General features: G+C 39.7%; 1 protein-coding gene across 4 annotated transcripts in view; it reads left to right on the top strand.

Annotated features, from left to right (window-relative positions):
- LOC141908820 (carboxyl-terminal PDZ ligand of neuronal nitric oxide synthase protein-like) overlaps positions 1 to 14046 on the top strand; it is a 55697-nt gene that overhangs the window by 39592 nt on the left and 2059 nt on the right. For 2 of the 4 annotated variants that reach the window (XM_074799035.1, XM_074799034.1), the window contains 8 exons: positions 7181 to 7273; positions 11414 to 11475; positions 11756 to 11864; positions 11994 to 12120; positions 12324 to 12460; positions 12956 to 13171; positions 13259 to 13399; positions 13570 to 13653. In XM_074799035.1, coding sequence (XP_074655136.1) covers positions 7181 to 7273; positions 11414 to 11475; positions 11756 to 11864; positions 11994 to 12120; positions 12324 to 12460; positions 12956 to 13171; positions 13259 to 13399; positions 13570 to 13653 — 969 coding nt within the window. The remainder of the gene's footprint in view (positions 1 to 7180; positions 7274 to 11413; positions 11476 to 11755; positions 11865 to 11993; positions 12121 to 12323; positions 12461 to 12955; positions 13172 to 13258; positions 13400 to 13569; positions 13654 to 14046) is intronic. The other 2 variants (XM_074799037.1, XM_074799036.1) reach the window with 1 other exon arrangement.

Below are 14046 nucleotides of genomic sequence, written 5' to 3'. Positions count from 1 at the left end.
CGATCAGACTTACAGACTTACATGGCGATGAAAGAGTCTTAGTTGTTTCGATAACTTCTTGAATATGTGTTGTAAATTGTTAGCAGATACCTGCTCGTAAATTCAGTACATCGGATCCCATCATGTCGTAGCGTTGAAATTGATATGAAAAATGTGAAAAATTCTTAATGTTGGAATTTCTTTGAAAAATCCGGAAATATGAAAATTTAGATGAAGATGTGAATTTTTACGTAAATTCATTTGTAGAACAGTTTTCTGCGGAACCTCAAAGGGCACTTATGCATGTATCTTTTCTACTCCTCTGCATTAATTTTTCGGAACTTGGAGTCACAGACTGTGATGCCTTCGATTTTCGTCATCGCAGTAACTAAACACTGTTTTCGCCATTCTAAGAGCCAAGGCTACAGTTTCCAGCTAACTCTCAAATTGCTGCAAATAATATTCGTATTTCAAAAAAAACTTCAATGCCTGAAATCCAGGTCGCTCGGAAAGTTTTACTAGATACATCAAATCAAACTCACCCCCTGATATCAATCTACTTATAAAACAGTTTATCTCGTCTTGTACGGCTTCAATCACATTATTATTTGATGGTATTACCTAGTGTGTGTTTTATTGCCAATGAGGGGGTTGTTATTCACTCTGGTTATTGCTCTGAATTATTGACTGTATCTTGTTCCATTCACACTACCATCATCTACCCGGTGCATGTACTATTTGCTTCCACTGCGTAAATAACCATTTTTATCAAACTCTTACTCGACTTTTCTTTATTGGAGAAGTTTATGTATTTTTCAGGCTAACCTGGAAATCAGGGAAAAGTGGTGGAATTAGAATTACGACTATTAGATCTAATGATCTACTGGCTCTAGAAAACATTTTCGGACTTTGTCTTTCGTTATCATTGTCTCTCTATATTTTCACCACAAAACCTGATATTTTGATTTATCAATAGTGTCAGGTAATTTTCTTTGAAAAAAATTAGGAATAAAAAAGTCGGGTAATTTTGCTAAAATGCTAAAAATCTGGGGAGAGTCAGGTTGAGATTGCTAGATCACACGTAAAATCAAAAGTTTCCGTAAGTCTTGCTTATTTGACTGTGTTAATTGATCGGATTCTTAGCAGATGAAGTCATGGAAAACAACGTGCATGTCAAGGAGTAGTCAAGGAAAAAGATGAATCAAATATATAAAAAGTGGCCTCACTGAATCAAAACTTTCGACTATATTTACGGCGATAAAGTGCTTTTTGTTGCCGCTAGAAGTGCCAAGGGTCTGTTTGAGTAGTCGTATCTAAATTGACTTCTCTAATACGACCGTCGTTTTTGCACTTAAACTTCCTTGTGATAAATTCGATTTTTCAGATCTATTTCTATTTCCCGATTTCTATTTCGTGGTTGACAATAATTCAAAAAGATTACAAAACGAGTAGTTGAACTCGTGATAAGTTTTACGATGGTAAGTAACGATGAATCGCCTTGGGAAAGTTTTCCGATGGTAAGTAACGATGAATCGCCTTGGGAAACTACTTCGGGGGGGGGGTAGGGGGGAAGTTTGTGTCTCGTGTATCGTAAATAGAATTTGCGAAGGTTTTCGCGGTTCGATGTCGCGTCGTTAAATACGCGCTCATTACGACGCAAACAGACGACGCATCAGAAATCAGGGAGAACGCGCAAACTGACTTTGACGGTAACGACGCCGAAATTGAAAAGCAATTTTCGAGATCGACGCGCGGTCGGTGTTCGGAATTATCGTAATTTCGCTCGGTAATTCATCGAATCGTCGACGGTCGTAAACTGATTGCGAAACCCGAACACATCGTAACAATGACGCGAAGTAATTCAGTTTCGTACTCGTAAACGAAGGATGCTCCGGGTTGAGCGGCGAGCGCCGTATTCATCCGTCAACACGACTCCGTTTGAAGGGAATGAAATAGCCGCTCGTGTTTCGCGCTAAATGTCAGTTCCTATAACCATGGACTCTCGAGTACATGCTATAACCAAGCGAACGATCCTCAAAAACAAAATGGCCGCTTTTTCAACTGCGGAAATTAGGGTCTAGTGGTTAAGGGTAGGGTTAGGGTATGTATCATTATCAGGTGGTTGGTTCGTACCTGTGGACCAGAACCAAATCAATGCAGTGCATAGGCATACAATTTTAAACGGGCTAAAAAAATGGACCTTTCACGAGTGTCTGTTCTAAATTGAAACGGACAACAGTGTTATCCATGTGCTGGAATTTTTAAGGGGCTGCATTCATTGTTGAGTGTATGAAATCACGGCTGCTGAACTAGCAAGGTTTTCAATCGCCCCTAAAACATAGACAGAAAATAGAGTCCCTAACTTAGGTGTAATCGTCTATTCTCCATTAGCTCAATATATTTCAAAGAAATTATCATCGTCGATAGAATATTTGATATCCATTCTGGTAGGAGCAGCTGATATTTGATGAGGGGTACCTCATTTTCAGAGGGGTTGAATTTAGAATGAAAGGGGTGGCCGCCCCTCTAAAATATGTTGCGGAGAACATGGGACTAAGTTTAGAATGTAGAGTGTATTGTGAACGTGTTTGATGATCTAAGTGACCGCTCTCATCGTGGACATGTATGTCCGTGTTCTAATCAATCCTGTGTTCACACGCAGGTGCATTTGTTTAGAGCAGACCGTATTCAAACATAGAAAAAGGTCGTTGTTTGTAATTTCGTTTATGTCGCATGCAACAGCCTCTAAATCGCGTAAACCATTGTCATCAGTTTGTTTAAAAAAAAGCCAGTGAAAGTTTTTTTCGGATACCACAACATAACACGAAAAAGAGAACGCTACAGTATATCGAACAGTAGCGTGTTGTGTCTCTATTCAACGAACACCGTTTTATCATTTGTCGTACAGCGAGTGAAGCACAACCGGCGCGGTAACACATCGTATCGCATTTAGTCTTCATTTCGTCTGGCGATAATTGCCTGAAAGTCATTCGTAATTTTACTGCGCTTTCATTAACGACTTTGCGGCCGATGAATTCAATCAGTTTCGAGCGAGCGTTTTGAAAAGAAATGCAGCTTATTACGTCTGGAGAAACAGTGATTAAACGTTCATTCGATTCTGCTCGTTTTCCCTAATTACTTGTTGATTGCCGATTGAATTTGTGCTGATGGCGTTTCGCCGCTTAATGGCTCACATCAGTCTTACGACTTCAGGAGTCGTTTGCCCGACTATTTGCAGAATTAATGGGCGGGTTCCTAGTCAGAAATCCGACTGGACTGAAGGAGTGTCAAGTCGTAAGCTTTGTCTGCCGAGACTACATGAATTATTTCCAATTCATTTTCGATTTAAAGTTATTCATGAGGAGCGGCTCCACCGTTCTCGGATTAGTGGGCAAGACCAAAATTTGATTAATTAATTATTGGACATAGACCGTAAACAAATGTATATTTTTTATCTTATTTGACTACAAAATAATTCTTCGAAAAAGATGAAATACAATATAAAATAGAACTTTGAACTCAAGAATTAGAAAGATTTCTCATAAGCAATGCCCTTGCTCCGAACAATCTCCAGTTTTCAAGGTAAACCACTTTGCCCATGGGCAATTCATTTTCTCATTTCCTCTATCTTTGTTGACTAATCTAATTATCTTAATGAATATATAAATCAAGATTATCACGTTTACGTGAGAGCTGTCTCTGAGTGCCGGTTAGTGTTACATCACGATGGCTAATTCACGGGAATCGTTTTTTCGTCAAGAGACTCCATTATCCGCCATTTAGTGTGTACACAATATTGCCTGTGTGTTAGCGTACACACCGGTTTCTTTGCATTAACAAGCCGTTTATTTGTTAAAAGCATCGTCGATTGTACCTTGGGCGTCTCGGGCTGCTTTATTCGACGACGAAAAACCATTAAATCCCGCTGTCGACGGTTCTCGTGATTAAGAAGTCCGCGCAACTGTCAATTAGCCTCGGCTCTCCGCAGAGACGCAACTTCGCCGCTTGCCACGGGTGTGTTTTTGCGAGGTAAATTTAATTGTTTTCCGGCGCCCGGGTAACCGGGGTGATTTCGCCGTCACTCGTGAGGACGCGCGCGCGTGCACGACGACGGGAATAAACCGAATTGATTCTTTTTGCGGAAAATGGCCGCGGGACTCGGTTTGGTCTTATGGGAATTTAATTTCTTGTCGCGTGGAATGTATTGTACATGAGGGATGAATGCGTAATTAAGGTTGTCGCGATACGGACAAATTGTTGCCTGCAGTAAAGAACGCCAGCCTCTGATTGCAGTCATTCGGAAGTAGTTTTTCTGCGGCTTGTCGTCTGATAATCTCATGATGTTGTGCTACTGCTGCTGTCCACTTTGAAAATTGCCTTTTCTTTCCAACATCTGGGCCTTTTGTTTCAAATATTCATCTTCAACTGGAACATTAAAGCCATGATCATGCGGAGATGATTTGGCACAGGATCTGGAGTAAAATTTGGCCTGTATTAGAGAGTGCGTTCACACGTAATCCATTCACTCGATACTAAACAATGCTTAAACAAAACGAAGTGAACCAGTTGCAATTCACATGCAACAATAAATATGGCTCAGGCCTGGTCCGACCTTTTTGTTAGGGCCAATTCTGGGCCGTCTGGCCATTTGACACCCGTGTGAACAGTTGTTCCGGGCAAAAAAATGCTTGTGTGATTCCAATGTCAGATTTTCTGTTGATCTGCGATGTTGAAGAATAAACATCACAAAATTGAAGATGAACATATGAGAGTGGCGACATTTTGACTGAATTTTGACTGAGCCATTTTCAAGATGTTCAGTTTTATAAATGGCCCACAGCAATTGAGTCAAAGTGTCACTTCTCTCCTAGTTTTCCTTCAATATTATAGGTTTTTCGTTCATTTGTTTCAATTATAGACAGTCACTTGACAATGGAAACCATCTTCAATGTTTCTGTTGGTAGAACATCTTAGAACGTACTGTAGATATGTTTATGCATATATGGTTGTTCTTCTGACGTTAACCGGTTACTGGAAACCGAGAGCAATGACCATGATTCATGCGATATAATGCCGGCACAGAGAAGTGGTCGCCAGTGTCAACAGATGCATCGAGTTACACTTCGTTCTTTCGCGTTATTTTTGTTTATGCTTATGAATACGACTACCGACTGGAAACTCCATCAATTCTTAATCAGATGCTGAACAATTCTCTCCCAGGCAAACGTGACAAAACGTTTTCGTCGTAGAATCCTATCTTCTCTACTGCAATAGCTGCGTAATAATAACCGGCGTTAAAAACCGCCATTCAGACGGTTAATTTTACACACACGCGCGTGGCGCGTGGAATCGTTCTCATCGGCGGAGACTTTTTTCAAGGAATCGAAGAAAGTTATTCTCGCTCTGTCACGTCGAGATTAGTGTTATCGACTTTTCGCAGCGAACGTGAAACATTGGCATTCATGCGATCAATTGCAGTCAATCGACTGTCAAACGGATTTCCTTACCTGTCATTTAACCGCGCGGCATCTCGACGGTTAGAGGCTGAAAACTGTAGACGCATCAATTGTCGCGGCGAAGTCCTTATTACCGGCGGAGATTCTTCTCATGATATTCGATGATTGAAGAAGTGGGCAACTTTTCCCCCTGTACAATTATGTATTTCTTGAAAACTCAGCGTATCAATTACTGGTTCTAACTACTGTGGCAATTTTTTCATGGTATATTCACTAGGAGGTATACGACCTGTCGGGCGATGTGGTCAGCCTCTCCCCAGAGAACTTATATTCTTCGTGAGCACTTTGTCAGCAATCACTGGCTTTCCAATTAACCATATTTCTTCCAATAGAAAATATTTTCTATGAGTACCCTCGAAAGCTTCAGCCATCAAAGCTCCAGAGCCAATCACTAATTGAGCCCCGGATTGGATTACTATGGCCCCCAAAGGGACAACTTACATTCATCATTACATCAAGTGCTGTTCCCTGATATTAGGTATACATAACTATTTCTTGCTTCTTTACTTTATCTTGTACTTACATAATCTTAATCAGTCTGAGAAATGCCGCTTGCAGCTGATGGAGCTGCTGAGATCCCGGATAAAACCAGATAAAGCCCTTCGGCTTCATTATCGGGAATGCCGAAGTTTTATCAGCGACGATGAATTGTTGTTTTTTTCTAACAGATACATGTAACGAAAGCTACTTGCGCAAAAAATGGCTTAAGTATAGATGTTCGGCTCGAGAGGCGGTATATCCGCGGTTGAACTATTTCAACCAGACTCGACTATATACTCTTCAGTAGGTGGTTAATTGATGAGAACAACTTGCCTCCAGAGAATCAGGATTCTTCAGCAGCAATAATGCTACAGCGCGTACACCTATCCATCTTATTTCTACCTTTCATCGAGAGGGAGAAAGTTATAAATCATTTCCACTCGGGTAATTTGTAAGCTATCGTTCCGACGTCTCACAGGATTTCAGATATCACGGAATTGTAACGATATTGTCATTGTTTTCTGTGTAGACGATGTTGTGTATTCCTTGAGTGTTTGCCACTGATTGAGTTTGCCAATGGTAGAATTTGCCACTGGTTTAGTTTGCCACTGGTTGAGTTTGCCACTGATTGAGTTTGCCAATGGTAGAATTTGCAACTGGTTGAGTTTGCCACTGGTTTAGTTTGCCAATGGTAGAATTTGCCACTGGTTGAGTTTGCCAATGGTAGAATTTGCCACTGGTTGAGTTTGCCAATGGTTGAGTTTGCCAAGGGTGGAATTTGCCACTGGTTGAGTTTGCCACTGATTGAGTTTGCCAATGGTAGAATTTGCCACTGGTTGAGTTTGCCAATGGTGGAATTTGCCACTGGTTGAGTTTGCCTTATATTCAAATACATAATAACTTCATTGATTATAGATATTATGTAATTTATATCATATTATTCATTGTCGACAATATTAAGCAATATATGTGTGCTATTTTTCAAGGCGTTGATAAACTTTCAATTAAGTTTTCTTGTTCACATTGAGTTAGGGCTTTATCTCTTTATAATTTAAAGTTACTCATTTTTGATTTATTGCTTGAATGTAACAGAAGAATTGAATCATACTAATTATTGCTTTAGATTTTTTTAAATTTCATTTAAAAGTCGTTCGAACGTCGCGTAAACCCTTTAATAATTCAGTCCGCGTGTTTATCCATTGCAGTACGAGTTCAAGGCGAAAGCGATCAAAAAGAAGAAGGTGACTTTAGCAGTTTCCACGTCCGGAGTGAAAGTCATCTTGCAGAAAAAGAAAAAGGTAAGAAGCAGCTTCGCGCAATGGAAAAAGAAGACAATCTTCTACTGGATGATTTCACACACACTCACATAGGTCCAACTTCATTAATCTGGGCATCCGATACCTTATAGTTTGCATCAATTTCCTTTTTCAACAATTCCATAAAGAGTATGCGCTTCTAATTCCTTGACGTCGTGCATAAACGCTTGCTCCTCGCTTTAGAAGAGACTTCCCTTCGATTGATCCATGGTTTTCATGTTCGATTTAAAACTTGAAAGCGTGTCATCGTTCGCGTTCTTCAAAAACAACTTTTAATGAGGAGTTGAACGAGTCCTCGATTGAGTAGATGTTTCGCGTGTTGCCGTTAAATCCGCGCTCATAAAAAGCGATTCTCAAAACCGGCGTAATATCCTACTCGAAGAACGACGTCGTTAATTCGACGCCTGGTAAAAAGCCTTCTGTTTCCCTAGCGTCTTTTACTGAATTCGTGAATATTTTCAGGATATGTTTTATTACTTGTTTGGGCGAAGCCTTGCCCGGCAGGTAAGCTATTATACAAGACTTTGCTTTCAGCGAATATTTATCTTCCTTCGATATCGATTGCCTAATTGTCCATTAGCATTTTGTCCCTTTGGCTTTTTCCGTCGCTGAACAAATATTATTGGGTACCACCACGCGACCTTTCGATTTTACGAAACGTATTATTAATTTTCAACAGCTTCTATCTTTATCCGAAAACGTGGAGTGCCTTCCCGAGTCGCGTCTATAGATTTAAAAAAGAACTACATTTGAATTCCATCGATAAGCCAGAAAGCGAAAGCCGCATTGATTTCGAGAATAAAAGTTTCGAAGCGTTCTCAAACCTCCATTGACCTGCTACAATTTAAAAACACGAAAAATCTATCATAAGCAGAAGATGTTTTCTATTTTCTATTGAGCAGATGCGCGGTGCTGTGTGGTAAAGATAGCTTTATCGAATTATTCAAAAAGCATTTTATGCGAGAAATAGAGCTTTTTTATGCGCTGAAGTGAAAGTAACTGACAATTTTCATTTTGATTCTAATGTGATTCGTGGAGTTGTAAATGCATTTATATACGTGAGCACGTTATCACAATGTCATTCAATATCCAGTAAGAGTTTTCAGCAGTTCTTCAGAAAATGAAAACAGACTTTTCAGAGGCCCATTATATACACATAGCAGAAAATCATCAAGTATTTCATATATCGGGAAATGTATTCCATACCTGTGGTGCTATATTTCAAAGACTTAACCCTTTCAGTGCGTTTACACCACAACAAAGTGTATAAATCGGTGATGGACTTTGCTAGTACGCCGCACCATGGTGTATTGATGTTATTAGAAATTAGTTCTAATCTCTATTGAAAGATGGCAGCACCTGTCAAACATGGGGTAATGTTAGTAACTAATGATACGATGTACTATAGCGGTATACCTGTTATTCAACGCGCTGCGGTGGAATTTTTTTAAATTTTCAAATCATCTCCAGCACTTTCGCGTATTGATGTCAGCACTGAAAGGGCATCCTGAACAGTGAGGTATCGAATGGTATAAATTCGACTCAATGAAGTCCTTCAAGCACTGAGTGAAATATGAAGGTGTTTTGGCTTCGTTTCTTAAGATTAAACCATATTCAGCCAACAAATATTATCATCGCGTGCTGCTTCGAAAACTGCAACTCTGCGATTATAATGTCAATTCATTAAAACGAGTAACGCTGTTACTTATGAAATTTTTATGCTAGCGTCATTACAAAGCAGAAGCAAGAGGCCAATTTTGACGAACATCCCAAAAGGCACTTCGATGTCCAAAGAGGCAATATTAAGGGCACGACCGCACTGAAATGCACCAACTATCTTTGTTGAAAAAATGAAAAAGGGCACTCAAAAATATTTGATGGACTCGTACGATTCCCCCTGGATCCGCCCCGGCACAGATACTATTCTATTCTAGTTATTCATCGTTCATTATCCGGTCTGTATCGAGTATATATTCATACAACGATCATTCTGATCGAATTTAACAGCGATCGATAATTCAGTACTTCAGCCGGCACTTTAGTCTGTTTTACCAGCGCTGGTGATCGGTCTCTCATCGTTCGTAGGCAATAAAAATCCCCTATAAACGTATCGCTTTTTAATATAAGTCAGTCGAGTGAATCGAGTGAATCGGCACGAGTGAATCGGAGCGTATATTGTGTAATGAAAATCACTGTAGCCACTTCAACGTCTGTTAGACAGATACGCGTGGAGCCGCGATCGTGCGGAGATGATTTGGCCCGGGCCAAATTGGCACGGATCGGGTCCCGAATCAAATTTGTCCCGTGCCTAATTAGAAAATCTGGCACGGCCCATTTGGTACCCGCGCGAATGTTTGGCAAAAAAATGCTCATCCGATCGCGGCTATATTATATCAGTTGATTTTTGTCTCTACTCGAAATGAAATCGGACCCGCTCGAAATCGTGAGCAGTCTAATCTCGTCTCCGTTCAGAGAATACTCCCTCACCCTCTCTTCTTGTCTGGTTATCAGGGATAGATTCCATAAATTACGCTTCGCTGCCCCTTTACGTTTGATAACATCGCGTAACGGGTATTTCGGAATATATCACGTTTCTCTAGTAGGAAACAACGTGTAACGTTGTTAGATTAATCTGTATTTTTTTTTCAAAGATGAGCTTTACTTTTTACTTACAAGCTGCGTATATTATCTTCTATTTCAGATCTACCTGATGGTAAAATCATCTATATATCTATATACTCGTATTTCTGGTTGTATTTAATCTTTATCGATAATCTGAAATTTTCTGTTGCGACCCCCTCCCCCACCCCCAATGAAAAGCCAATTAATTGTATCACATCGTTTTCAAGTTGCCACGCAACACTGATTTCTGTCGATTGGACTGGCGTTTCGCGCTTACGTGGTTTTATTACCTTCTATTTTGATTTTGAAAGTAATTAACTGCTTTTTATCGATGTAATTTGAAATCACAATCGGGCGATAAATAGATATTTTCCCAGTTCCTAGTGTCGTGTTCACAATCATATATGAATAATTCAGTTCTATTGTATAATGATTTCATTACCTGTAATTGGCGAATGATTTATATCAATTAGTTCTTTGTAGAATCGGTCGTTCATTTTAAATCAAATTTTTGTGGTCATAATCGAGATTGTTAGATCATTTTTAAGTTCAGTTCACCGAATTCGTTTCTACATAATATTTCCTCGCTATTTTTCGATGGACAGAATCGAAGCGTTGTGTTGCGAATTAGGCGGTCACGCGACCACCATGCCTGTGATGCTTATCGCCGTGCTTATCTGGGCTGTCCAAGCTATCCTGGCGGGATAAGTGTGGACATGAGAGCGATGTCGGTGGTCAGACGTATTGGCAGGAGGCATTGGTATCGCGTACAGTCACACTAGTTCACCAAAATTAGATGATATTATACTATTGCGCACATAGACTCAGATGCACGAATTGCTTCTATAAATTATATGTCGTCACGATATTTTTGTCGCACCCCGACGAACGAACGCATATACAATTTGGTAATTAAACTCGTTGATCATGGGGGGATAATTACTGGTATGTGCGTATTAGAGAAATACATCTAGGTTAACGTGTGGGTTTAGTCATCTTCCTCTTAATTGGCTCAGGAAAAAAAAACATGAATTATTTATATAATTCGTATTCGGTGATTAATGAAAAAGAAGTCGGCCAATGACAGCAGTTGGCTTCTTGGCTTCTTGAAAACTTTCGCAGGGGTCTTATGTTCGCCGCAATCAAAACCATTGAAAATGAACCAATAAATAATAATAATAATAATAATAATAATATATTTTCTTATATAGCGCATATCTATAAAATAATCGATATAAAACGCAGTACAAAGAAACTGTTAAAATCACTAAGTATACATGCGTAATAAAACAATACAGAATAGGTTTGGCTAAAAAGGTCTTAAGATTACCTTTAAAAATATCAACGGATGCACTTAAACTAACCTGACTGCGAAATCAAATGACTATTTAGTGTTAAACTTTTGATAAATAAATAGAACCCTTCGAGCTCTTCTTTACTTCATTAGGTTTTTGTTGTGTTTCGTCGTGTTAAAAATTCTTTTTTCGATTATTTTTGCAGAGAAATCAAACGTGGCAATGGGATGAAAGTAAACTGCTAGTCATGGAGCATCCTATTTACCGGTACGTGTGAACTGAACTTACGTCACATTGTCGCCGTTTTTAAGTATTAATCGTTTCTCGGAAATACGACCAGTTTCGCCATTTACGACTGAAATCCCGTCGAAGAAGACAGAATCGGATTTCATGCCGAATCGAGTTTACAGCCTTAATGTTCTTATGCATTATGAATTGGCTTTTTCTGCCTGTAATAGGATTGTCCGAGATTAACCGCTCGATTCGATAATCTCGTGATTCGTCATTCTTTTCATTTCTTTTTTTTTTTTATTTTCGTATCGCGCAGGATATTCTATGTGTCTCACGATTCACAGGATTTGAAGATATTCAGTTACATCGCCCGCGATCAGTCCAGCAACGTATTCAAATGCAACGTTTTCAAAGCGTTCAAGAAGGTAATCCGTATTTTAAGTTTTAGTATCGAATGAATAAAAGATGAACTACGAAGATATTCAAACCGACAAACTTTGCGGAAAATTTTTCTGTATAAATCTGTATTCAAGATGTCGTTAAACGTTTTACAGAGTCACGCGATGCGACTTGTGAGAACTATAGGACAAGCGTTCGAAGTTTGTCACACTCTTACGCTGAATCTGAATGGAAAAGGCGACGGAGAGACGGAACAGACTATAACAGCAGACCAGCCTAAAGGTGAGCGCGAGGTCTTCGTAAATTGCTTTATGATCTGTGTTTGCTACGACGGGTTTGAGCGTCTGCTGATCTGCAGCAGACGACAATTTCATTCATGCAGCGTCTGCAATACGGAAACCCGTTTGTGCATTCTCATTTTCACTACTTTATCTGCCATCTATCCGAACTGTGTGATAACTGTTCTCGTTTATATTCTCTTACAGAGAAAGCATCTCCCGATAGTAATTACGAATCGGAGCCGACTCCGACTCAAGAGGATAAAAGTATTTCTGCTCAAACCGAAGAAGCATTTAAACAAGCGCAGCAACTGTTGAACCAAGTTCAACAGGCTAAACCACAGGTATATTCCTAAAACGAAACGGCGACATTTCACAGTCAAACCATGTATTCAAATCATTAGCCACAATCATTGTGTCCGATTGATCCTTGTGATCTCTACGTGTAGCCCGCATTTTCTTGTACATTTTTTCACCGTTTATTATATAATAATGTTGTATTAATGTGACAAACAAATGAAAATAAATACTACAACAAAATACAATCACACAAGCATTTTTGCCCGGGCTGAATTGGGCGTCCTTACTAAGCCCGGCCAAACTTTAGCTCTGGTCAAATTATTGCGTGTGAATTGCAACTGGAGTGACTCACTTCGCTTTAAGTATTATTATGTTTAAGTATTGTTTAATATCGAGTGGTGGTTTGTGTGTGAACGCGCTTTCTAATTATGCACGGGCCAAATTTGATTTGGCTCTGATCCGTGCCAATTTGGCCCGGGTCAGATCGTCTCCGTGTGATCGCGGCTATTTTCAATCAGTGAAAATATTTTATCTTATAGGTTGCGGCAGGAACGATTAGTTCACCACTCGGTTCACCTGAGCTCTTGTGCGACATACTGCCGAATGGAACGACTCCTTTGAGCACACATCATCAAATGCAGCTGATGCGGCACCAATTAGATCAACAGGTACAGCAGACGCAGGTCGCGATTGCGCAGGTGCATCTGCTGAAGGACCAGCTAGCCGCGGAAGCTGCGGCCAGAATCGAAGCGCAGGTAAGTGAAAACATCGATTTTTATGGAAATTCGCGCGCGTTGTGAATTAGCACCGAACTTAATTTTTTATGTCGGATTTGTTTCAAGGCTCGTATACATCAACTCATGTTGAATAATCGCGAACTGTTAGAAACGATTAATACGCTCGTCGGGAAGTTACAAGAGCTGGAATTGAAGGTGAATGGCACGATCCCGTCCGCAGACATGTTACTACGCATGCCAGCACAGGTCTGTATTACTGTTAAAAATTATAACGCTCACACAGTCTGAAGAGTAACATCTCACAAATTATATATATTCTAAACATCACAGTCTGATGTAACGTGTGAAAATTGCTCGTAATCAATACAGCTGAAGCTTCCTTCCTAACGTTCAAATGCTGATATTGCTCTCTATAGGAGTCGGAATTGCCTCTGTTTTCGGAGGGCACCATATCGCGTGTCTATTCGAATCGACATCGTCGACCGAGACCATTTTCAACGGTAAAAACGCATGGAGTCGAGTTATCCACATTCATACCGCAACTAACAACTTAACAATCGTATTTATAGATCCAGTATCGAAATTGACTTGGCGTTTATTTGCATAAGTTGTAGGCTTGAATTTTACTGAAATCGAATAATCCCTGAGTCAGAGAGCTGGTCATATTATACTCAAATGAACTAACCTTAATTTAATGCTTTCATCAACTGAAACTGAAATATCTACTTCACTTATATCTGTATGCCATAACCATAAGCGCATGGATATAAAGACGCAAGCTTTTTTCTCAAAATGTTCTTCATTTTTACCAAAAATTGTATTTTTGATTTTCGTAATCGCACTTGCGTTGACTATACATGTATGTAACAAAACTGCGTTTATAAAATTACCAC

This window comes from Tubulanus polymorphus, chromosome 7 (assembly GCF_964204645.1).
Source record: "Tubulanus polymorphus chromosome 7, tnTubPoly1.2, whole genome shotgun sequence".
Classification (NCBI taxonomy): domain Eukaryota; kingdom Metazoa; phylum Nemertea; class Palaeonemertea; order Tubulaniformes; family Tubulanidae; genus Tubulanus; species Tubulanus polymorphus.
The sequence above is the reverse complement of the archived record's forward strand: the minus strand, read 5'-3'. Positions and strand labels throughout refer to the sequence as shown.